This window comes from Watersipora subatra, chromosome 2, assembly GCF_963576615.1.
Source record: "Watersipora subatra chromosome 2, tzWatSuba1.1, whole genome shotgun sequence".
NCBI classification, from domain to species: Eukaryota; Metazoa; Bryozoa; class Gymnolaemata; order Cheilostomatida; family Watersiporidae; genus Watersipora; species Watersipora subatra.
The window spans coordinates 6,264,280-6,291,244 of record NC_088709.1 but is presented as its reverse complement, the minus strand read 5'-3'; the positions used below and the strand labels follow the sequence as shown (position 1 = coordinate 6,291,244).

Sequence of the window (26,965 nt, the reverse complement as noted above, 5' to 3'; positions counted from 1 at the left end):
GAGCACCACTTGGAAGCTGTTCACTCCTTAATCTGGACAGAAAAAGCGTGCCAAAAGCCAACATACAGAGTACAAAACAACATCGAGGGCCTCTTTATTAATTTTGCCACAAAGTATGTAAATATAGAAATGATATAGGCCTATAGCCAAAATTGGCTATATCTATGGCTATATCTTTTATAGCCAAATGACCATTTTATGAAGCGATCAATGGAGCGTGTCACATCGTTATGTAGAAGGGCCAACGGTTGAGAGGTCAGCTAGGTTTCTGTCACGAAAATTAAAGCTGAATAACTAAAAAGCCATCAACCGTAGCTCTCAGCTTAGTTAAAACTACAAGGCTCTATCCCTGCACATACACACCGTTAGAGACCAGCCTTCAGGTAAGATTTCTATTGTTGTATTTGGCAAAAGCTTTAACCTCTGCTCCTTTACGCTTTGCTCCTCCATTCATATAGCAACCTAATAAGGAATCTCAGCATCTGCCTACGGTGTGCGTTAGTCTTGGTTTTTGCTCTCCTTTAGAACTCATATAACCTTTTAAATGGACTTCCCAGCCCACCCTGCTGGCGGCTCAGTCACAGGACAGTACTTCACGAGCGCAGACGGTCAGGTTAAAGTGCCAGCTCTTGTCCTTGGAGACACCTTCCCGACAGTAAAGAATGACATTCTCAACTATAAGTGGAAAACTGGAGACTTTCTTCTCGCTACTTACCCTAAGAATGGTAAGTAGATCTGATTATAAGTCAGCAATACTTATGGCAGCCCTAGCTGGTAGAATGACTAAACATACTGTCACACCATGAAAACCTGACTAGAACAGGTTATTGGTAGCCTTTAGTATGTGTTGGGAAAAAGGCAAGAACATTTTAGTAGGGGGTAAATGCAGTATATATGTCTGAATCAGTCGTGTTGGAATACTTATATGACTGAACAACCCGTGATTTAATTACGACATTTACAACGAGAACAAAGAGTTAAAAACGGTATAAACAAAAAAGATACAAATGGACATTTACATGCTACAAATAGTCTTAATGGAATGATAAAAGCTGCAAAGGATTAATATGACCTTGACCTATGAGCCTTCAGTGCATACAAATACATTAACTCCTTCATGAATCTACATCATACAATAAACACAAATAAATGCAGCAGGAAACATTTTGAATATATTCAAGCATAATGCATTTATCTGAGCTGCTCACAGAGAGCATTGGTTTCATGGAGTTCAGATTCTTTACACAAACCGTAAGAGGATATGTGACAGAGTGCTGAAAAATATCTATCATTTGGTTTTGTTCATTTGTTTAACCCCTTAGCACTACCCATATCTATAAACCATGAGTTATTCTTCCAATGCTGCAATTAATAACATTTGCCAAATTCTATTAGTGATTCGTAAGCGATGCTAATAAGAATTTGATCGAACAGAAATCACAATTGTTATAAAATGAGCATTGAGCTATTGCAACTATCACACTATATATAAAGATCTAAGGCTACAGCTTTTGATGGTAGATTGCTGTGTTATTTACTGTCAGCAGAGCCTATTCGACTATTCCATGCCTTAACCCACTGAATCCTGGCTGTCCTCCCCAATGTTTGTCAGTATTCCTTGACAGTTTGCCAAAAAAAAAACCATTTTGAAACTTTCAAATGTATATAAATTTGACAACATAACAAATATAAAAAATTTTATTTTAATTCTTTTTGAAACCTAAACTGTCAAAATTTATCTTATTTTCCAAGTGCGGTGAAAATGTTTGCTGTATCATCTTGTCCATTGAGCGTATGCTAATCATCATTTTCTGACTCAAAGCTAGTACCACACAATTCTTCATCAGCATCACTATCATCTATTACATCCAACACCGAAGTCGTATGAAATGTTTTTGTCTAATACTGCCACTAAAATTGTTATATTAATAAAGGAAGCTGGGAAAGATATTCGAAGATGGCAAAAATGGAAGGTAAATTTCTGGCCTAATGCTCAATGTTAAAACTAATTGGATTTGTTTGATCTGTTACTTGAAAACAGCAGACAGAGCCTATAAACAGAGCCATGTTAATCTCGGAATACCGGCCGTCATGGTTCAAAGGATTAAATAAGACAAGAACCAACAATATTCATACCATTATGAGAATTTACGTGATTGAAGTCTGACGACTCCATGTTTATCCCAATCTTTTTGAGTATTAAAAATGCAAAAGCCCTTTGTATCTTTCAAGAATTCTTTCTTCTTCCTTAAAAATAAAAAAATTTACTCAGTTAAATAAATAATTTGTAGCTGCGCATCAGAATAAAGACTTTTTAAATTCTCTGCGAAGAGTACAATAGTAAAATTATTACCGTTCATTCACCTAAGAAAACATTTCCTTGTAGTTCTTACAAAAAACTAGTCTGTGTGTATTCATGCGAGGCTGTAAATTACTTAAGGAACTCATCTCATGTGGGAAGTGATGACGATGCTTCTCCAAGGCTCTGCTGAGTACAAGGAAGAACTGGCGAGACAACTCGTCATGTTAGACATATTTCCCATCTCCAACAGTGAAACCCATTTCCCTTCACCTCGTGTTCTCAACACACATTACCGACAAGATGTGATTGGTCCGGAGTACAGGAAGGGCAAAACTGTAGTTGGTAAGATAACTCCTGACAACCCGAAACACACGTTAATCGTGCCTACGCTTAGTTAAAATTCAGCTAAAACCTTGTTAGACTGATAGTTTAGAATTTTATTGCTAATGTGTTGATATTAAAAATTTAGGAGCCTTCGTGAGATTTAACTTTCTTGGACACACCAAATTTATAGGCTGCTTATAAAATATCTCTTTAGTAGCATAAGACACCTTCAGACTATTTGAAATTTACAAGATACACAAACGTTGAGAAAAACTAGAGTAACCTATTTGATATACAGTTGGACTAGCACAAGAGGTATAACTCTTTAAGCGTGGTGTGTGTATAATGTACTTATATGAAACAAAATTATTTGTATTCCTATGATATTAGCAAGCTTCTCTCTACATCTACTATGGCTAGCTAATAACATGTATGAATATTAGTACCTCACAGCTAGTCTCACCTACATAAGCTCCAACTTCATATTGCAGTGTTGAGAAATCCGAAAGATGTCTGTGTCTCCCAGTATCACCATGAAGTCAAAATGGTGAGCTTAAATTTTACACTTCTAACGCATTGCCAAGTATTTCTTTGTCAGTTTTCTTAAAAATCTGACTGGTGTCTTTGATAAAAACGTTAAGTACCACGAGTACCATAGACTTCTTTACTTGATATCTTTGATAATGATAACTTTATATCTTTGGTAAAGACATCAAATACAAAAGGTACTTGTAATCACAATTGATTTTTTATAAAAAAATTAATTTTAAGTCCTGTTAACATTTTTTAAAGGCATTATGCAGTGCTAGTATATTTATTATTCATAAAAACTAACTTTTGTGTAACCTAAATAAACAATTATGATGTTACGCAATATCAGATACAAAAAGTTGTATATTAGACACGCTTTTGACTAAAGTGATAAAACTACTAACTTTAGCTCAATTCCTGTCTCAGGTATTTTTAGTTTATAAATTTATAGTCTCAGCTGCTTTGCCGCCTCCCATTTTAAGAGTTTACCAGACTTGAGGCAAGTCTATCTTTTGTACACACGGCACTTTTAAGTATTGTAATGTATTTGATTATTCTCTTTTATTTGGTGTCACAAAGTTCCTTTGGATAGATGGATAGCGACTGGACGAGGATATAGGCCTGGTAGTGAGTACAAATACTCAAACCACAAAACGATTTATTTTGATTAAAAAATGCACCAGAATACATTAAACAAATATGTAAACCAAGAAGCGATTGCTGTACCATGGAAATACTACCATCGCAAGATGACAATGTCTAGGAAATTGTGGCGATGCAGCAGCAAGGACGTATAGTTGAACGATTCTGAAGCATACTTACGTGCCGTTTGGTTGATGAGGTCTTCCATTCTACCATTGCATGATAGCATTCTATGTTTTAACTTACAATAAAAAGAGGCAAGCAGATCATAACTATTTTCTGTCAGTTCCTCATCATTCAACACAATTGTTAGAGCTTTGAATTTCGAGCTTCTCTATAGTCGTTTGAAAAACACAAACCGGCATCATCTTGATGCGCTGATGTACCTAGATTATCAACATAAATTCTAGTCAAAGATGACAACCAGCTTGAAACTTCATCAAAACTATGCAAAAAATATTTCGTGAAAAGAAAACTGTACCAGCATAATACCAAATTTATGTAAAACTAACAATATAAAGCTGGTAGACAACAAATGACCAACTAAGAAGTATTTGGTAGGTTAGTGGGAGAGAGCGGATGATTCAAAGCTTACAAACATTTTATAGTCAATTTTAGAATCACTCGCAAGCTCTCCTTTTGCTGACTCTGCCACTGGCAGAATTATGTTTTCTTCAGAGTCAGGTTTTAACAAGTTTGGTTAAACGAAACAATTGAATAGGAGGGCCAACTACATGGACTAATGCGAGTGTTCTGGATGTTTTCAACTTTAGCTTAGCTCATTTGCTAAAAAGCACAATGCATTTAATGCTAAACACCTTTATACAGCTTTAGCCAGGGCTATGTAGCAAAGCTAACTATTGCTAGTTTTTTCCATCGCTTCAAACAGCTTACAACTGTGTATGGAGTTCAGTCAATTGATGTTAGTTACCCGCAGTTTGACATTAGATCACGTTGAGATGGAAAACTTTTGAGCAACTTTTGACTCTTTTCCTTTTTGTAAGCTGGTTATTTGCGATCTGTACACAAATCAACCAGTAATTGAACAAGATGCTTTAGTCAGATGACAGGTATTACTGCAGCTAAATTTATCTTCTTTAGAATTACCAGCTTCTACAGATGTGAATTGAGAGGCATATTTGCATCTACATTATATTTGCAATCTACAGTTACATCTATTAACAACTTCAATTGTATACCATACATAAAAATGTACACTACTTATCCTCCTTATATGTGGCTGTTCTGCCCTAAATTACTAAAGTAATTACTGTTAACTATTATAGGTATTGCAAGTACAAAATCTCATCTAACATTAAGTTTTGAAAACTTTGGTATGGAAGTTTAATATTCATCTGCTAGTCGAAACCAGTTACAGCTTTATTCTTCTGGCTGTTATTTGCAACCCATTTCATTTTATTTCTGTTTTCTGTTACAGATGCCAAAGGTCGCGCCACCATTTAAACCTCTTGAAAACTTACCCTTCTCTAGTTTTGTTAAGATGTTTCTCTTCAACAAGGATGTACCGTATGGAACATATTTCGATTACACTGCGTATGTCTGGTCTCTTAGAAATGATCCAACAGTGCATTTTATCTTCTTTGAAGACATGAAAACGGTAAGAATATCCCACGAAAGTGGAATATTAAACCATTGTCAGCAGATAGCCGGTAACTTCAATATATGACTATCGAGTATTAGCTATGTGAGTCTTTTCACTTCATTTTCAAATGTCTCTGGTCCAAAGACTCGTGTCTGTCTGTTAGCAAAAAGCGTGGTGGTCTTTATGTTCTGTGCCCCATCTCTTTGTGTTCTGTACACTATCGCTGTGTTCTGTACACTATCTCTTTGTTCTATACCCCATCTCTTTGTGTTCTGCACACATATCTCTTTGTGTTCTGTACACTATCTCTGTTCTGTAAACTATCTCTGTGTGTTCTGTAAACTATCTCTGTGTGTTCTGTACACTATCTCTTTGTGTTCTGTACACTATCTCTTTGTGTTCTGTACACTATCTCTTTGTGTTCTGTACACTATCTCTTTGTGTTCTGTACACTATCTCTTTGTGTTCTGTACACTATCTCTTTGTGTTCTGTACACTATCTCTTTGTGTTCTGTACACTATCTCTTTGTGTTCTGTACACTATCTCTTTGTGTTCTGTACGCGTATCTCTTTGTATTCTGTACACTATCTCTTTGTATTCTGTACACTATTTCTTTGTGTTCTGTACACATACCTCTTTCTGTTTTGTATGCATATCTCTTTGTATTCTGTACACTATTTCTTTGTGTTCTAGACAACTAGACAAAATTGAGTAGTAGATTTCCAGCTTATACCAGCCGCTGAACAAATTTTTGTGAAAGCTTTCGGAATTTCTTTATATTTTAATATATAGAGCTATTTAGAGTCAAATAATTTAACCACGCTTAGAGATGGCCTCGCAACAAATAAATATAAAAAGATGAGCTTACCTAATAGCTTAAGTTCAAAATATTTAATTTCACAGCAGACCAATCAGAAGGTTGATAACACAAGTGCCTGGCAGAATTGAAAAACTATGTTGTGTTGCACAAACTCTTTTAATAATAAGCCAATTAATAGTGGGCTATCATGTTACAGGCAGACCCCATTTTTATGTTGTCTTATGAAAACAGAATTAAAAAACTATCTGCATTGATGTTGCTTATAGACTAGATTAAAATTTAAAAATTATAATTTTTTTTGTACTTTTTGTGACTAAATTATCTGCCATAATGCTTAATTACACAAAGCTGCTTGTGCAGGAAAACAAGTATAAGTACACCTGCAGGGGTAAGTACATTTGTAAGTTCATTGTAGCCTTTTGAAAATAATTCAAATCAATATTAAGAGTTTGTAAAGGTTCCTTCTCATTTACTGCTTGTACTTAGCAGACTTCTAGCTAGTATAAAAAAGGTGGGGACGTTCTTAAAGACGCTCACTCTTCTATCACTTGAAATGTTTAGAACAGAACTCATAAGTTCTAATTATTTGTTGGTTTGACAGACATTCAGATTTCGAAAACTTACATAAATTTGAAAGTATGTTTACTGTATGTAATGCTTTAACTTTGATAGCCTTGCATCTCTGTATGCGCATTGCCGGAGGGGTGGGTTCTGTAACCCTCTCACTTTATTTTGGATGGACCGCAGTTATGCAAATCATTCTCACGGAAGAGATTTATTAGCCATTTTTAAAGTTTTTTGTAAGTTTTCTTACTGAATTCGTGATGCAGAGCTAGTGAAACTGTGCTATAGGAAATTGGTAGACAAGATGGAAAACCAACTGTTCAAGTCCAACCATTGGAAAAATAAATTTACTTACTATATACCTTAGATGGTACACAGAGCCTACAGAAGGAAAAATTTAGTTTTACTCAGTATCCGCTGCTTCAGTGAATGTCGATAAGGTTTACTACATTTAACTGACAGCACAAAATTGACGACAGCAGACAACATCACAGATCAGTGCTTGAATACTAACTTTGTGTAAATTTGAACAAATCCCAGTTTTATCAACATTTTAAAGTTGTGAAAAAGCACTGTAAGATTTGCGATTTTTGCGAAGTATTGACCAGAAACAGCTGCAACAATACACATTTATATCAAGTCACTTATTCTAAAAAATTGTTTGTTCAAAAACCTTTTCTAGAAAAGCAGAGCAAACTGTGATAGGTTTTCAGCGGACGACTTCCGAGAATAGCTAATTTTTATGGTCAATTTTTTAAACACTTATTTGTGTAACGGTATAATTTTTCACAAGCACATTTCACAAAAAAGACATATGCGCAAGCTGATTGGTGCAATTCTATAACGACAACTCCAAAGTTGATGCAGAATATAAAAATATATTTCTATATTTGTGGAGTCTGCTTTGACATTGCTTAATCAATATCTTCCATCTTGCGTAACCATAACAACGTAGCGTTGCAACTGGATTATAAGAAATAATTAGGAATGGTGGCCAAGAGAAATGCTTATGTCTCAGACACAATAGAAAATCATTGATGTTGACATCATAACCATATGTCTGCAGTTTTACTTGAATCATGACCACCAGATGCCACAGCCTGGAGCTTGCATCGTGAATTTTTTTTTACTCCCAAACTGATTTTTTGTTTTTCTAACATCATAATTATTGCTGAAAAATGAAATATCATGAGTATGTTGGTGTAGATAGACGTAATTTTAGAATGCTGTCAGTTAACCTTTAACCTTGATCTTTTTAAAGCCTGAATCGTATTGGTAGCTGTCAAAGAAGCGCATTGGAACAATGCTACAGGCAGAAATATTTGACTTTTTCAATTATTTCCTTTTGCAGCAAACGTGCATGAATAGTTTCATAATGACTAGCATTTAAAAATACATGGTCAGTAAATTCTATTCATTATGTCGCAATATCCTAAGAAAAATTATTTTCTTCAATAGGTATTTATTGTGGACACTCTACGCGGTGGTAGTTCCTCAGGAATGTTATAAGAAAGCTTTGGTGAATGGTACCAGGTTTTTGTGACATTTTGTGGTATTGATTGATATTTATTCAATAGCTCCGAGGTTAAGACCATTTCACTTACGAAGTTTATCAATTCAACTTGTTAATGCGCTCCCTTTCATAAGAATGGACAAGCAATTAGCTTGATTGTAGCTGAGGGTTGTATTTTTAGGATCCTATTGGCACAGTAGAAAGACTCAATGAGTTTATGGGAACTAAAAGGTCTTCAACATTTATCCAAAAAATAGTTGAAGCAACAAACTTTGAAAAAATGCGGAAGGCCAAGGTTGCAGCTGAGCACACGGAGGAAATTGAAGAAAAGGTTAGTTTATTATGTTTATTTAAGATTTAACTTAAAATTTATGGTTGAATAATTAGTTTTTATTAATGCTTACTAAAGTTGTTTTGTTTGAATTTTATCAAAGCTATTGATATAGTGTAGATGTCTGTAGCAGCAAGTTATATAATGGTCATGTGAGTCATTTTCTACGCTTAGCGAAAAACTCAGACTGGAATTCCGCCGGAGAAAGACAAGTCTAAAGTATTCGTCGAAAATATCTTCCGAAAAGGTAAGAGCAGTTGTTAACTACAGTACTATTCTCATAAAGTTTTGATTAGATTGTCAAAACTTTTAGGAAAATGTGAGGAAAAAATAGATGCTAGTAGGCTAAAGGCATCTTTAAGGAACATAGTGAGAATTTCACTAACAGTTATTATTAACAACATAATAATATTAAATATTATATTAATATTAAATAAATTTGAATTGAATATTTAATATTAAATTAAATAAACTAATATTATTGCATCAGCAGTATATTATTGCAAATTGAGGTTTGAATAACTTTTTTGTGCAATTCTGACTAAATGGCAGATTTTATCAACACTTTCAGGTAATGATAAGGAACAGAAATATTTGCGATTTTTTTCAAAATGTTGACTAAAAAGAGCTGCGACACTATATTAGTAAAAATAATATCTATACCATTATATTAAAATTGCTAATTTTTTGAACTAAATTATGAACAAATTATTTGCTCAGAAGCCTTATTTTTTAAAAGCAAAGTATATATTAATAGGTATTAAACAAATGATTTCTGGAATAGTTAATTTTGCAGCAATGTTTTAAATTTTGAATTTGTAGAAGGAAAAGATTTTTCCAAGCGCACTCCACAAGACAAGATATACCGGCCGATTGGTGTAACTCCCCATAACTGCTACTCAAAAATTTAAGCTTGAAAAGTAATGCGGTACATAATTATGCCACAGTACTTTTGTAGTATTTATTGAATCCACTTTAACCTTACCGTATGATTATTTGCCATTTTGAGTAATCAAAACAAGACTGTAGCATGACAACTAAACAAAAAAAATTATTAGAATGGCAGCCAACAGAAACACCTTTGTCTTGTGTTCTCTCATTGGCTAACCATCAGCATCGACATCGTAATTCATACATCTGTGTTTTGCTGAAAAAAGACCTAGTTATGTCACAGCTTTCATCTTGCAAGTATTTTTGTCTCCGAAACTATTATCTTTGTTTTTGTAAGATAGAAATTATTGCTGAAAAGTGCAATATAATGATTATATTGTCATGAATAGATGTAATCTTAAAATGCTGTCAGTTAACCTTCGAGTAGGTTTTGGAAGCTCAGATAAAGCAACATAAAGATTATGCTACTGATGATTGGCCCTAGAGAAATTGTGACAGCAGATATCGCTGCCGTGACATTGGCCAAATGCCTGAATAATGTGAATAAATAGCTGACATATGTTTGGTTTGCAAGTGACAGTTTCAACAGATTAAAGATATAGTATTTTTGGCATAAATATGTAAGTCCTTGAATACATACATAACACTGTATTACCAGCTACCATGATAGTAGATATAACTTAGGTGTAAACTAGACACAGTGCTAACTGAGCAAACAATGGTATTTAAAAATTAATGCTTGAGCATTTTTAAAATTCAAATGAAACTTTGAAGTTTAAACAACTAATTCAATTTTTTCTTATATTAACGAAATGTTATTGAAATTAAAATTATCCTTATACTATTACTAACTCTTTGTGTAAGACTTGCACTTTTTATGAGTAACGGCAGCAATGCATCAAATGAAGATTTATCTAATGTGGCCAATAATAAGAATTAATCATTCTATAATTATTCACTAATGTTGTGCTATTAGAATTGTAGTCTTGTTTTCTTAAAGACTAAACATATTGTCTGAAAAATGACATAATCTTCTCAAAAACTATTTGAACGCTTTTGTCAACTCAAAAACAAGCTCATTATAATATATTAACACATAGTAGTATAAAAATTCATGAGTAACATTCTACCAAATTGTTGTTTATTTCTAGCGAAGGTTTATTTGTCCTTAAAGTTAACTTATAGTCCTTGTGTTTTCCATTGTACAAAGATTAATAGGGCAGCCAAGTTGATTACTACATTTAAAAAAAGCACAGAAATTTTTTATGAAGCCAAAATAATATCAGCTTGAACAGCTATAAATTCATGCTCTAAAGCAGGGGTGTCATACTCAAAGGGCCAGATGTAACTTATAATTGTAACAAAATGTAATCGAATAATGTAAAATGACTAACTAGTCTTTGATATTAAATAACTCTGACTTAGTTACTTAAAGTTGCAAACAGAACAGTTGCACAGCAAAACATGCAGAACACTTGTTTTCGAAAACAAATCAGAAAAGTTACAAAATGCAATTACACATCGGCATACTTTCAGTAAAATCAAAAATTCTGAGCTGCTAAGAACATGAATTTGTTTGCATACACATTAAACCTGCAAATACTAAATAATTGCAACAGCACCAACACAAAGTCAATATGTAAGCGGCAAAAAACATAAATTTTTTTGCTATTTGCTGAAACAAAGTTAACTTGCACAAAAAAGCAAAATATACAGTGTTTGACAAAATTACTTATTGATTACATACAATACAAAGTTATGAATATTATTTATATACATACAGTTTGGTCATGAACATGAAAATCAGGAAACTCTAATTTCGAATTTTTTCTCGCGAGTATTATCCTTCAAAGCATAGCAAATCTACATCCCAATATAACACAAATGAACTGTCATGAACATGTTTCAAATAATAAAAATATGTTCAGTAATTCTGTTCTTGACTTTTCAGACTTTAGGGGCAGCTCTAAGAATCAATATGATCCTATCGATATTGAATGATAACGTTAGTCTGACTACGGCTGATAACCTAAAAAGGGCATTTTTATTCGAGCATAACGATTCAAATTGACGAAACATTATAATTAATGTTTCAATTTGATTTATGCAGTCTTTCTCTGTCTTACCCCTTCTGAATCTGCGTATTTACTTCTGGAGATAAAAAATGATCGCGAATAATAACTTTTAAAGTGACCGCGATGATTTTCAGTTCAGCTAGATGTCCAAATGGGTGTGGTATTTTAGTTAAAACTTTTGCTAGAGAAATCATTGAGGCATATTTGTACGTTTGTTTGATTAGCCAGAAAATTTTATTTCCGACTAATCAAAATTATTCTTATGTAATTTAAAAGTAACGATACAAGGAATAGATAAATTTCAGAGACAAGATAACTCACGTTGGGTGCCTAGCAACGTTATAAATACGGGAGTTAACTACGTCGCGTGCAAATGAATGCGAAGCTCTCGCGAGCCACATAAAATGACGTGGTGGGCCACATAAAATGACGTGGTGGGCCACATAAAATGACGTGGTGGGCCACATAAAATGACGTGGCGGGCCACGTGTGGCCCGCGGACCATGTGTTTGACACCTGTGCTCTAAAGAGACACAACAAAGGCAAGGAACCTTGTTTCATGACAACAAGTTTTTATGTTGCCCTTAATCAGTACAGGCTCAAATACCCAGGCAAAATAAAACAAATACAACAAATAAATTGAAAAGCTTAACCATTGCTGGAAGCCATATTTCACCATGGTGGCAGAGCATATACCCGTGGTTGGCACAAACACTATCAGTCATTAGCCTCTGGCAAGGTGCCACATTCCACAACCCTGGGACAGCAACCACAGCCAAGATCTAGGGCTAAACATGACTTTCTATGCTGTTAAAAACTTCAACAGTGAACCTATACCTAGGTAGGTTGACTAGCGGGATCATGTAGAAAATAAAGCTATCCTCCCGTAGAGCTATGACATAATCTCAACTCTCAGCTGAACTAAATAGAAGTTATCTGCCCCTTTGTTTTATATTAACATATATTTGCTTATATTTCGCTATTTTATATTTATAAGATCAACTTCTGCTTATTTTGTTGAAGGAGCCACCGGCGACTGGAAAAATTACTTTTCTGTTGCTGACAATGAACTATTTGACAGCTTCCTAGCAAACTGGGAGGCAGGGAAGGGTATACCATTCAGATACTAGCTGAATCTCTAGCTGAACTATTACTGGCTGCTTGAACTCATACAAACTTGAAAGCGGAGGATAAACATCATAACTGACTTTTATACAAGTTGTCTCTGACCTCTTCAGTAAATAGTTTATTATGAGTTCTGTGTGCCTGAATACAACCCCATTGAATTGGTAATTATCGACCTATTGAGGGGTAACTAGCACTTAAAATGGCTGTTGTTTTGGTATACGCTAGCAGCAGTACAGCTTATAAAAGTGTTGAATACAACCGTGACCTTCAGACAAGCTCTAATACTGTCGTTTCTATGCAATGCTTGTCTTGTGTGTGGCTATTAGCCGCCATGGTAGGTGCACTAGAGAATTATAGTACTGCAACAAATGATTAGCTAGAAGATGCAAATGAACCACTACAAATGCATCATTAATAATAGCTTTCACTTGAAAGGTTTCACATCTCAACCTCCTACTGCCAAGGTAACAGACACAGTAATCGGCTCCAGTAAGAAAAAAGGCACTCGAATGTTGGGGGAAAAAACTTCGCATTCGCAAAACACTGTAGAGTATCTGTTTCTAGCAGTTTTGTTATGATAAGTTTTCAAGGTATATAACTGTCCCTAAACTAGATGACCCGATACCTTGATAAGCTAGGTTACACAGTGGCACCGGCATTGAGCTCATTGCTATGTTTGGCAGTGGTCTAGCAAGGGTTTGTACAGAAGGACTGGGGAGTACTAGAGCACCCTGGATAGTAACAGAGCACCCATTCAGCCATAGCCTAAGTTACCAGGGTAAAATAATTCGGATCCTAGCCTCGCCTCCCGCAATGCAGATAATATTTTGTGTGGAGCTGTGACAGGATGACTGACAAATTATTATTCCAGAGTATTAAAGTGAAATAGACAGGTACAGTTGGCCACATGACAGATGTATGCGGTGTCTAATATACAACAGAGGACAACTTCGCTTATGTTTGTATTTCACTCCACTAAACCAGCTCCATGATTGTATATGTACCTTCAATTTTTGATTTTGATGTTGATGCCTTCCTTTGTAACCTATGACCTTATATGAGACAACGTTTTCAATCTTTAGGCCGCGCTTCAATTTCCAGGCCTCACTAACTCCTAGTTTTTCGACCATCGTTAAATCTTTGTTCTTATTTGTCTTATGACAGCTAAAATTGCACCACTCAACCAACAAATACAAAACGTTTAAAAATAATGAGTGTTAACTCACACATATATTTACTGCAAGCTGTTTTTATGATCGCAATGAATCCTTTTTTGATAAAATAACAAAAGAGCTTTGTAGCTTTGAAAATCCATTTCATCTCATTTAGTTTTATGCCATTTTAAACCTGATTTATCTACCACTGTTTCGTAATTCCTACTTGTTGCTGTTGAGCTCTTTTCCAAACACTCTCATACATTTTTGCTTCAGTAAACTGTACTTCCAAGTCTTTGATGCGATTGACAACTAAAAGGATGACAGAATGGTATCTGAAAACCACGTTTGCCGCATCACACTGCTCCATTTGCAGAGACATAAGCTACAAATACATATATACAGTTATTATGTATAATGCTGTAGAACTAGGTGCTGTCCTGAGGTGATGTCACTATCTGCTGTTGCTGGATGCTGCCACTTGATGCTCTAACTAGGTGCTGTCATAAAGGGCTGTCACTGTCTGCTGTTGCTGAGTGCTGCCACTTAGTAATGTAACTACATGTAGGTGATGTCATAAGGTGATGTCACTACATGCAGCCTCTGAGGGATGTCACTATCTGCTGCCCACTATCCACTTTCAATGGTTGAGGTTGTCTAATATTATTTTGTTGCAAATGAAAGTGATCATGAGCTGCGTTATTAAACCTTCATGATTCTCTCTACATGAGAATTACAATTTCAGGTTTTCAAATTCTGGTTCGTTCAAAATATGACTAAAACTAATAGACCAGAGTTTTGATAATTTTAAGTAATTTTACATATAATTTGAATAAAAAAGGCCACTCATCACTGTGAAATTAATATATAAACCCTTATTGTTATCTCACTTTACAGACAGATAGATAGTAGTCCAGTAGTTATGGAGAGAGTTAATAGCAATATGACAAGAGGTTGAGTCCACACGTCTACTGCTTGTGTAGACTTCCTATCAGCTCATTCTGCTCATAAAAGCAACATTATCTTCACAGTTTGTTGACTGTACTCAAATGATATTTATGTGTGTACATATAAACAGAGATATCTATGAGTCGTGTAGGTATTTATGTAAATAACAAGCTAACACATGCTACAATTATATCAGCCATGATTCAATTGTTAACATTTGGTGAGCTATTGATAAAAGCTAAGTGATTCCCACTAAGTTAAACCTAGCCTCCCAAAATGTGCTTTTCATCTTGGTGTGTTCTGTCTTTTAACAAAAACGACAAATAGCTTGGTTAATTTAGTGACACCATAAAACAAATTTCTTTACTATCATCACCACGTAGTCTGATAATTTTACTGATGCTTCGATTGCAAGTAATTCTTCTAATAGAGTTAATGTAATAAAGACAAAGTATTAGTTTGGACTTATATATTTAACTCAGAATATAAATACAAATGTACATACTTTGTACTCTGTAGCATGTCAAGATTTATTGTCGTACCTATGAGTCTGATTTACTGATGTTTGCTTTTAGTATTCCATAACCTGGTTATAAATGCTCTAGCTGAAACAGACCTGATTCTTTTGTACATTTTCTTTCACGTAAATGGCACAGAGATATGTTGTGAGTAAACAACACAGAGATATTTTGTGAGTAAACAACACAGAGATATTTTGTGAGTAAACAACACAGAGATATGTTGTGAATAAACAACACAGAGATATGTTGTGAGTAAACAACACAGAGATATGTTTTGAGTAAACAACACAGAGATATGTTGTGAGTAAACAACACAGAGATATGTTGCGAGTAAACAACACAGAGATATGTTGCGAGTAAACAACACAGAGATATGTTGTGAGTAAACAACCCAGAGATATGTTGTAAGTAAACAACATAGAGATATGTTGCGAGTAAACAACACAGAGATATGTTGCGAGTAGACAACACAGAGATATGTTGCGAGTAAACAACACAGAGATATGTTGTGAGTAAACAACACAGAGATATGTTGTGAGTAAACAACACAGAGATATGTTGCGAGTAAACAACACAGAGATATGTTGCGAGTAAACAACACAGAGATATGTTGCGAGTAAACAACACAGAGATATGTTGCGAGTAAACAACACAGAGATATGTTGCGAGTAAACAACACAGAGATATTTTGTAAGTAAACAACACAGAGATATGTTGCGAGTAAAAACACAGAGTATGGTGTTCCTAAAAACTAACAATTGGTTCAAAAGCAGTGATGGAGATATCAAAGCTGAGCTCATTGCTGGCAAGGATAACGCTGATTGAACCATGAATTATAAATGCCAGACATTTTCAAGTTAAATATAGCTCATAAATACTGAAAACTCTCTCAGTTGTTTCTCAAGCAAGCCTTATTCTTTGCTATCATAACCTTTGACCTACTGAACAGTGACCATGCATAGAAATGTCTGGCCTATTATGTTTAAGGTGAGCTCATGGGAGCTACGACAGAGTTAGGGAGTTGAGCTAGAGACCCAGCTGACAGCATTTACGATATGTTAGACAGCTCAGTGTGATTCATTGTAAAGGTATGTAAAGTGTGAATCCAAAACAGCAGACCCTTTGAGTCAATTGAATAACAGCAGCTTATTTGTGAGAATAACTTAGAGGTTTATGCAAATGTATGCAGACTATTCATTTTTAATAATTTATTATTGGTGAGCAGCTAAAATCTATTTATTAAAAAATATTTGACAAAACAATGATATAACAAAGTACCTTTTTAGATTTCTTATTATTTTACAAATGTTGATTTATTGCTATGGAGCTAGAAGGAAGTCTCTAGAATATATGAGGTGGTTTACGGCTGCATATGTAAAATCTGAAATCTTATGTCTGGTTTTACTTAGAGCAAACGACGCATGTTACAGGCTTGTTCAGAGCATAGGGTGGACAACTTCCTCCCTTGCTGCATTCTATACGGTTAAAATAGAATAATGAGCCATTGGTATCGCTGCCTTCACCATTGATATACTCTGGACTCTCATCTACACATTCAAATGTAGATTGCTGGGCGTGGTCATATGCCTGTGACATGAGGTAACCTAAAACAGAAACATTTTCATTGATGCCCTGAAGTAATTTGTAACCAAAATAATGGGTAATCTTTACAAAATGAATAGAGATGATATTAGATGTAGTCACACCTTCATACTCCTTGGTCCACCCACTGTAACATGTTCTCTTGCCTGGCACCATCATTACAGAACCTCTGCCTTTTGTATAGCACCTGGCACACGGAGCGTTTTGATTCTCGGCTACACTGGAAAACACTCCATAATTGCTGGTTTCATATTCAACACCTGCCATTACGCTACCGTACCAGTTAGCAGTATTGAATGGTTTGTTGTATTCTGGATCAAGTGGCAGGCACTGGTAGTTTACCCCACCACCTGAATATTCGTATCTTGAGCCACTCGCAATCCCTATATAAGCAAAGAAGATTAAAAGTAAACTAGAATACTGTGATAAAATGAACAAAGTAATACAATAATGCTTTTTATGACGAAGAGCAAATTTGAACATAAGTAATGCGATGGTATGATTGGTGAAACTTCAATCCACTATTAAAATTAGTCTTTACCCTTGTACAAAAGGTCAGCATCGCTCCCACACGTCTTCCTCCCCCATCTTGTGTACACTGCCCCTCCTGCTTTTTGAGCCAATGGAGCGGTTCCAGGTGGACCACGTGGTCCAGCAGGTCCAGGTGGTCCAGCAGGTCCAGGTGGTCCAGCAGGACCAGGCGATCCATCTTTTCCTGGGTATCCATCTCGACCTGTGACAAAATAAAGATGGGTGTGGCAAACATCCGCAAACCAAATTGGTTACGATGACTGCAAATAAAAATGGCAAAATATACCATTTAAGCTTCATAATTACTGCTGCCACCAGAAGACTAACAGGTTTTGATCTGGTGTCTATGGCTACTACCGATATTACAAGCCTTTCATAACTTGAAGGAAGTTGTCTCCCTTCAGCCGTAATATTGGCGAGCCATTTTTGTACTTTGTTCCTGTTTAGTTTTAAGAAGTTATTTAACAAAAGTTTTATGATAATTACAGAGCAAACTTTGCAAAGCTATCATAAGCTGTATTTCAAGAACAATAATAGACCTTAACTAATGACAGAATGAATAATAATAATAGTAATGATAAAATCTTAACTTACCATTAGTACCAGCAGGACCTTTTAATAACTCTAAGTCACCTTAAAAAATAAACAAGAGTTTTTGTAAAACAAGTATAACAACCTAATTATAAATATTTAGTAACAATTGGATCAAATTATGGGAACTGGTACCCTGCATGGCAGTCGAATGTGCTGTGAAGGGTCGTCTCATGTAGGAACTTAGCCTATCATTAAATGTAGGAACTTAGCCTATCACTAAATGTAGGAACTTAGCCTATCACTAAATGTAGGAACTTAGCCTATCACTAAATGGTCTTCTTTTGAACTGCGTCTATATTATTTTTGTTTGTTCTGTCATATAGCACAGTGAATAACTATTAGCGCTACTAGTCTGTGACAGCAGAAGGCAATCGATTAGTGCAGGTGTTACAGTTCTGGTCTACCAATTAGGAAAAAAATAAAACAACTGTGAAGGTTTTTAAACTTTTTCAAATAACTTTAGCATTTGAACTTCATATCATGAAAAAAGGGTTTTGTTTAGTTGAAATAAACTAAGAGAAAAATAAAACCACTTTAACCCCGTTTAAAAGTAAATGTGAAATAATTAGCGAGTAATAGCTAAATAAAGTCTGCTTTGCTATGATTACAATAAGAATGATTTGAAAATGATACAAATCATACAAAACTGAGAAAACAAAATAAAAAGCATGAATTTGTTGAATTAATAATAACAACTTATATTTGTGATACCAACTCACCATATGGCAGTTTAAATTAAGCTACACAATGGCCCTGGCCATATTCTATTAACATCTCTTCACCAACATCTCTCTATGTTATATTTGTGTTTGTGATATTAACTCACCATATGGCAGACTGCTAACAATTTCTCTTTTCTCTCTCTGATTCCCATCTTTCAGCTTCTCCGAGTCCTCTATCCCCAGCTACAAGTACAACCATTGAATTATTCGGTTAAATCACACTTTCTATATATTTAGTTGTCTGCTTGCTTAAAATCACTAAAACCTTTGGTATGAATTAAAAGTAGCATTATATATATAATATTTAGTATGATCAATATTATGAGAACTGTTTCTGTTCATTCATCCGTCTATCTGTTCAAAACAATGATTTCAGTTTAAAAAAATGATTGCTTTGTATAGGACTTGACTGATGCAAACACCTGCGCCAATCGGTATTCAGTTATTGTTGAATGATTGTGCAGATAGTTGTTCCCAGCTTCATCAGCACACCTGATGATCGATCTCCTACAGTAGCGGCAACTGTTTTGCTAACTGTGTGCTGACTCAGCGTTTCAAATTTTTCAGCGTACCAATGTTATGTACAAAACAATTTAGAGTTGTCACCCACTTCCTGGTTTTAATCAGCTCCCTACTGCATGTTTGTAATAGTGTTAAAATAGTTATGGTTGGTCAGTGAAGTGTAATACATCATGCTATAATGGTTAAGGAAAGTGTGAGAATAGAAGAGAATATTCCTTCTGATTACGCAATAAAAATTAATTATATTAATGGTGAATGAGGCGTGGTAACTTTGATAGGACAGAGGCTGCTTAAGAACTATTTTGATGATTGTCGGTAGCAGAAAGCAAAAGATCTGCACTCTGATGAACAATCACAATATATTTAGGGTGGTCTGAAACATGAATCCCAGAAGGTGATGCATTGTCTGTATCATTTAGGTGGAAAGCCTGAGTGGAAGAATTTGAATATTTTGCTGATACAAGGAGTTTGTTTGATAATGATAGCACAAAGGGACCAATGTAGAAAACTGCAAACTTTACTATAATAAGAGCCGTGCCCCTCTGTTCAAAGCCACGGTTGTATACTATATTTTGTTTGCATATAATATTTATTGAGGTTATCATGAGAGTATAGAATTATGTTGATCTCATTAATAATGAAAAATAAAACTAAAACTCAAATGAGTATATGATATGAGTAGTCCATATGATATGCTATGATATGATATGAGTAGTCCATATGATATGCTATGATATGATATGAGTAGTCCATATGATATGCTATGATATGATATGAGTAGTCCACATGATGTGCTATGATATGATATGAGTAGTCCATATGATATGCTATGATATGATATGAGTAGTCCACATGATGTGCTATGAAATGATATGAGTAGTCCACATGATGTGCTATGATATGAGTAGTCCACATGATGTGCTATGATATGATATGAGTAGTCCACATGATGTGCTCTGATATGATATGAGTAGTCCACATGATGTGCTATGATATGATATGAGTAGTCCACATGATGTGCTATGATATGATATGAGTAGTCCACATGATGTGCTATGATATGATATGAGTAGTCCACAGGATATGCTATTGATGCAAGCAGCCAAATATGCCATGGAGTAGAGTGGATTAAACTGTATATATGTACATGTGATAGAAAAAACTAAACATTTGATTTGGCAATTGGACTAGATTTCGAACGAGTTGGATGCTTTTAGATGGATTTGCTCAACAGTTGCAACAAATCAGTCTAAAAACAAAAAAAGAGCACTGCTGTAGAAACACTCAAACACGTTGCAGAACTCTGGTATGCCTAGAAACGATGAAATGATAAATTCAGAAACCATAGGAAAACGTAATCCGTCATCCTATTACAAGAGAACAACTTTCTCAAAAAGAACGAGACATAATCCAAAAATGGAATGTGGATGAGCACTGTATCATAAGAGAACATTTGTCACAAGAATATCAACCCAATACAACTCAGCACAGAAAAGCATGTCAGCAAAATCGATGGAGTAGTTTCAACGTAGCCTAAGGTGTGTGATATAGACGGTATTCTTTAGATACATGTTAACATTGCACACCATAGCTGTGGTCCAATGGAAGCGAAATATCGACACTGTAGTTCTCTCGCGTTTATGGGAGAAAAAACTGAAGGGTCGATAAGCAATCCTAATTTTTGAATCTCTGTGTGAGTCAGGTTGGTTAAATGCTCCAGTTGGTATGTCTTTAACCTTCACACTTCCAACATACTAAATGCTGAGTATTTCCATTGTAATTTTAGAAAACTTAACAGTACCAATGGTCATGTGTTCCATCGAGGCAGATGATGCTACATCATCTTGATGTAGATGATAAATCTATCATCTACATCATGATAATAGATTCATCATGATCAGCTGCTGCTCATGATGAATCTATCATCATGAGCAGCAGATGAATCTCATGATGATAGATTCTGCTGGATTCTATGATGCTAACCATAGAATTCAGGAGAAACTGCTGGATTCTATGGTTCTTCCAAAAGTTTTTAACCATAGAATTCATGAAATAGCCTACAGACTGTTTGGTGCTCTTTAAAACTAGCATGAATTTTCCCCTTTGTGCCTGCAGACATACTTTCATGATCCGAAGAACAGATGGCTTATATTGTCAAATGCCTTACAAAAATGGCAAATCCCATTTGAATGAAAACACATTCAGAATAACTCGTTCTTTAATTATTTTGTGAGAAACACTTATTAGGAATCTTTTTTACCGCCCCAAGAATCAATAAATGCCGGTACTATTGTATCAAACATACTATTGCCTTACACTGTGATGAAAAACCAGATGCTGAACACTCAAGAAGGTATAACCTAACAAATGCAAATGAAGTTGCAACTTTCCTACAGGGCAGTGTTGGTAATCCCACGACCAAACGAGCGGAGCGAAGTTTGAGAGTTTTTATGATAAATGCATGTGCACACAACTTACGAAAATTATTCATCAACAACGTCAACGTTATTCAAAACAAGGATTTGCAAAAAACGTTGCAAATCCTTGTTTTGAAATCTCATCAACTAATTTAACCATCGTTTTGTAGAGTCGTTAAAGTATAATAACAATACAAAACACATATAAGCCTATTTAAAGATGTTACCAAATCTTTGTAAATTGTCGACAGTCTCTTAAAACTTACCCATCTGATCGGATTATACACAAATAGACAGATTAATTTGGCTAAAAATCATCACAAAATGCTTGAAAAATTTGGTTTAATAAAAGTTAAGACCGGCAAATGAAACGCCGAGCGACAGAGAATAGAACGGGCGCACGAATTAAGTCAGACGCATTTCACGAAAAAATAGCGTGCACATTTCACCAGTCTATAGCATTGTCGAATTGCCAAAGGTTTCTATAATTAACGTAGAAGTACAGAAATCGTTTCTTTTTTGCCGATTTCAAAGTAACTGACATTTTGGAAACTTTTGAGTACTTTGGTATTCTAACTGATGTCCAAAGCAGTGAAAGTAAAGGAAATGACGATGATATTTTTTTAACGATTCTTATGAGATTATTACAATATTTAATTATTAGTTTGGATGACTATTGAAGTGTTATAGTCACACTAACAACATCGATGATGGGTAATATGTTACTGTTATTATTTTTTGTAAATAGTTTTGTTAAATAGACTTTCTAAAAATCTATATAAATATCACAACTTCTTGATACTGTTAGCTATGAGATTTTGAAATGTAAACAAAATTGTGCATTGGTTTTCTATTATTACTGTATTACTATATTAATAATATTGGTTATTCTAATAATATCAGTGCATTTTACTTCTAATATTGGCCAATATTGCATTTCTCCTATTGCAGAGGGAAAAATATAAATATATGATCTTTTCCTTTCATTATTGCTGTTTGTTGTATATAATAACTCTCACACCCAGTACATTACAGCTACCATTGCAGTTATCCTATTGCGCTGCAGTGCCATTTGACTGCTAATATTGCATTTCTCAACCATCAGTGCCCTTTCCTTTTTCCAGTACCACTCTGGTCATGGGCTGTATGACAGGGGAAACTCTAGTGATAGAAATTATTCTAAAAGATCAGTCATCACATAATTCAAAGGAGTGAATTCAGAGCACTGATTACAAACTTTGAGTGGCTCTCATCAAGTGCATAAGCCTATGACGTATCCATGTTTTTTCCAGCTCCTAAAACCTTTCTTTTCATTGCATTATTGTTCTATGCTTGTAAGAATGGACACATTGCAATAACTGCATCTTCATCAAGAATTGCTGAAACACTTCTAAAATTTGGCTGTACATCTTATTCCCGATTCGAGTTGTCAATACCGATTCATTGTAATTCAACATGTAAAATATCTCTGCTAGATGGAACTTGCTATCTACTGCATGAAGCATGATTAATAGCTTGGAACAAAGTTCTGAGGTTTCATCGATACCAAGTTGAAGGACTGGATAGGTCATTAAACTAATAATTAGGTAATAATAGGTAAATTAATTATCTTAAAGAAATATTTCTGACAAACACTGCCTGTAATTCGCAGAAGAAGAAGAAGACCCTCCTTGATCGCCGCAAGTTTGAAACAGACATCAATATATAAATATGAGATTACAAAACAGCTTCAACCAAGGCGATTCTTATTCTCATGGTCAACTAGCTCAACATGCTCAATTGCAATTTGCACTTGTGAAATGCTCAATTGCAAATTGAAGGAAGAACTTCCAATATACGTAGAAATATGGATGATGAACGCAATGGACATTCCTCTCAAATTGCAAGACCAATGAAACTTGTCTACGAGGAAGTAGAAACTAACTTCAAGTTGCTCCAGTGATTAGTATCTCACACTCATTTGACTACTAGGAACAAAGACATAAATGTTTACCCTAGAAAGTGTTGATTCAATAAAAGATGCGAATCAAGCTTCTCTTTATCCAACAGCTCCTCAATTCTCTAAACTTTAATGGTCTGCCTCCTTGTAATATTTTGTTAAAATTAGGATCTCCACTAATGTTGCTAAAAATCTAGACCAAAGGAAAGGTCATTAAAATGGGGCTTGGGACCAAGTAGTCACTGTCACAAAGAATTTGATAACAGCCAGTAAATTGACAGAAACTGATGATGGACTAACATATTACGCTCACAAGGAATATTGTTTATTGATAAATTTTGAAGACAACAGTTCCAACTTTTTTCCAAATTATAGGTTCATGGCATTATGCTTATATTATTTGGTGTGCGTTTCATTGTTTAGCAACTTAGGGAAGTTGAATCGATAATTAAAAGAGTATGTTTTTAAAAATTAAACATGCTTTATCTACTTACCTTTTGTCAGATATAGATTATTTTACTAATACATTTACGGGTATGTATAAAAGTATGAAAAACTTAAGTATGAAAAAATAGTATAAAGAATAAGAATAAGTAAAAAGAAAAATGAAAAATTTTTTTAAGCTTATATATATTTTATATATGTATATTTTATAAATATATATTACTCTTACACATTTTCTTACAAGTTTGAAAGCAAGATTAAAGTCAGTTAAGATTCCTACCATCTTTGATAGTTTTGCCAAAGCACCATTCAGTTCTTCTAATTTGGTCTCTATAGTAGCAAAGTTCTTTTCATTTTGAACCTGACGCTCCTGAAGGTCTGTAAGAGAATTTTCTACCAGAGATTTACCAGAACAGCAAACAAGAGTGACAAGTAGAGAGATATAGAAAAGTGTCTCCATCATTCTTGTTGACTTGTATGTTGAGGTAGTGTGTTGATTCAAATATATATATCCCATGCTTATTTTTGCGGCCCGCTATTGGCTCGTCGACTAGGTTTGTGAGCAGCAACACATTGTACACAGTATACAAGTTTCATCATTGAACATTGTCAGAAGGGATGTATTACAAGTTGCCATCTCTCACCTAGCGCTCTTTTGTCTTTCCTTTCTTTCCAAGCACTTTTTTATACGTTTTCGGAAAACACCTCAAGAAACTGTACTACCAATTATTTCATGCAATTAACAGCTAAAAGAATAACAAAATTGTATCTATAAACCATGTTTCACACATAACGCTGCTCCGTTTTTAGAGCCATAAGCTAGGAATAAACAATTGCTGTAATTCTGTATAATGCTGTTACAGTAAGTAGGTGCTATCATTAGGTGATGTCATGAGGTTATTTTAAAACCACAAGATGCTGTCACCACGTATTGTCACTAGACACTGAAACTAGGTGCTGTCTTTAACCACTATCACTATACGCTGCCACTGAGTGATGTCACTATCTGCTGTCACTATGTAGTGCCTCTAAGTTCTGTCTCACGCGGAATGAGTAAGGTAATCTAATATTATTCTGTGCCATAAACAAAATCATGAGCTGCCTTATTATACCTTCGCGATTTCCCTTATATGAGAATTAAAACCTCATTACGTTGTGAAATTATTTTGATTTGTTTAAACATCAATAAAAGCTAATAGATTAGGAATTCTTAATGATTTTACATGTATGTCTTTTTACATGTAATTTGGATAAAACTTTTTTATAAAATTAATATAAACACCCTTTATTGTTGCATCAATTTACAGACAGATAGATAGTAGTTATGGAGAGAGTATAATAGCAATATGACAAGAGGTTGAGTCCACACGTCTGCTGCTTGTGTAGACTTCCTATCAGCTCATTCTGCTCATAAAAGCAACATTATCTTCACAGTCTGTTGATTGTACTCAAATGATATTTATGTGTGTACATATAAACAGAGATATCTATGAGTCGTGTAGGTATTTATGTAAATAACAAGCTAACACATGCTACAATTATATCAGCCATGATTCAATTGTTAACATTTGGTGAGCTATTGATAAAAGCTAAGTGATTCCCACTAAGTTAAACCTAGCCTCCCAAAATGTGCTTTTCATCTTGGTGTGTTCTGTCTTTTAACAAAAACGACAAATAGCTTGGTTAATTTAGTGACACCATAAAACAAATTTCTTTACCATCATCACCACGTAGTCTGATAATTTTACTGATGCTTCGATTGCAAGTAATTCTTCTAATAGAGTTAATGTAATAAAGACAAAGTATTAGTTTGGACTTATATATTTAACACAGAATATAAATACAAATGTACATACTTTGTACTCTGTAGCATGTCAAGATTTATTGTCGTACCTATGAGTCCGATTTACTGATGTTTGCTTTTTGTATTCCATAACCTGTTTATAAATGCTCTAGCTAAAACAGAACTGATTCTTTTGTACATTTTCTATCACGTAAATGGCACAGAGATATGTTGTGAGTAAACAACACAGAGATATGTTGTGAGTAAACAACACAGAAATATGTTGCAAGTAAACAACACAGAGATATGTTGCGAGTAAACAACACAGAGATATGTTGTGAGTAAACAGCACAGATATAGGTTGTGAGTAAACAACACAGAGATATGTTGTGAGTGAACAACACAGAGATATGTTGCGAGTAAACAACACAGCAATATGTTGCGAGTAAACAACACAGCGATATGTTGCAAGTAAACAACACAGAGATATGTTGCGAGTAAACAACACAGAAATATGTTGAGTAAACAACACAGAGATATGTTGTGAGTAAACAACGCAGAGATATGTTGTGAGTAAACAACACAGAGATATGTTGCGAGTAAACAACACAGAAATATGTTGCGAGTAAACAACACAGAGATATGTTGCGAGTAAACAACACAGCGATATGTTGTGAGTAAACAGCACAGAGATATGTTGCGAGTAAACAACACAGAGATATGTTGTGAGTAAACAACACAGCGATATGTTGCGAGTAAACAACACAGAGATATGTTGCGAGTAAACAACACAGAGATATGTTGCGAGTAAACAACACAGATTAGTTTGTTTTTAAAAACTAACAGTTAGTTCAAAAGCAGTGATGGAGATATAAAAGCTGAGCTCATTTCTGGCAAGGATAACTCTGAATGAACCATGAATTATAAATGACAGACATTTTCAAGTTAAATATAGCTCATAAATACTGAAGACTCTCTCAGTTGTTTCTCAAGCAAGCCTTATTCTTTGCTATCATAACCTTTGACCTACTGAACAGTGACCATGCATAGAAATGTCTGGCCT

The 26,965-nt window shown here is 34.7% G+C and overlaps 2 protein-coding genes across 3 annotated transcripts; one reads left to right on the top strand and one right to left on the bottom strand.

The window, feature by feature from the left end:
- The first annotated feature begins 264 nt into the window (after positions 1-264).
- LOC137387727 (sulfotransferase 1B1-like) lies at positions 265-12,995 on the top strand. The gene is made up of 8 exons (XM_068074227.1): positions 265-383; positions 526-725; positions 2,441-2,644; positions 3,118-3,173; positions 5,238-5,417; positions 8,482-8,631; positions 8,806-8,878; positions 12,621-12,995. Exons 2-8 carry the CDS (start codon positions 545-547, stop codon positions 12,725-12,727), a joined length of 951 nt encoding a protein of 316 aa, XP_067930328.1. The 5' UTR covers positions 265-383; positions 526-544; the 3' UTR covers positions 12,728-12,995.
- A 3,571-nt stretch (positions 12,996-16,566) lies between these two features.
- On the bottom strand, positions 16,567-26,024 carry LOC137387544 (short-chain collagen C4-like). Of its 2 annotated transcripts, XM_068073998.1 has the most exons (7): positions 25,976-26,024; positions 24,400-24,497; positions 18,902-18,980; positions 18,076-18,114; positions 17,492-17,683; positions 17,055-17,333; positions 16,567-16,952 (listed from the first exon to the last, which is right to left on the bottom strand). In XM_068073998.1, exons 2-7 carry the CDS (start codon positions 24,400-24,402, stop codon positions 16,750-16,752), a joined length of 795 nt encoding a protein of 264 aa, XP_067930099.1. In that variant the 5' UTR covers positions 24,403-24,497; positions 25,976-26,024; the 3' UTR covers positions 16,567-16,749. The 2 variants fall into 2 exon arrangements, with proteins under 2 accessions (XP_067930099.1, XP_067930098.1); XM_068073997.1 differs by lacking the exon at positions 25,976-26,024 and having other exon boundaries at positions 24,400-24,584.
- Positions 26,025-26,965: the final 941 nt, after the last annotated feature.

Coding starts and splice junctions, on each gene's coding strand:
- LOC137387727 (XM_068074227.1), top strand. CDS start 545: ATGGACTTCCCAGCCCACCCTGCTGGCGGCTCAGTCACAGGACAGTAC. Junction 726..2,440: donor CGCTACTTACCCTAAGAATG/GTAAGTAGATCT, acceptor AAATTACTTAAG/GAACTCATCTCATGTGGGAA. Junction 3,174..5,237: donor ATCACCATGAAGTCAAAATG/GTGAGCTTAAAT, acceptor TTTCTGTTACAG/ATGCCAAAGGTCGCGCCACC.
- LOC137387544 (XM_068073997.1), bottom strand. CDS start 24,582: ATGATGGAGACACTTTTCTATATCTCTCTACTTGTCACTCTTGTTTGC. Junction 17,334..17,491: donor TGCTGACCTTTTGTACAAGG/GTAAAGACTAAT, acceptor TTGCTTATATAG/GGATTGCGAGTGGCTCAAGA. Junction 16,953..17,054: donor GTGGACCAAGGAGTATGAAG/GTGTGACTACAT, acceptor TTTCTGTTTTAG/GTTACCTCATGTCACAGGCA.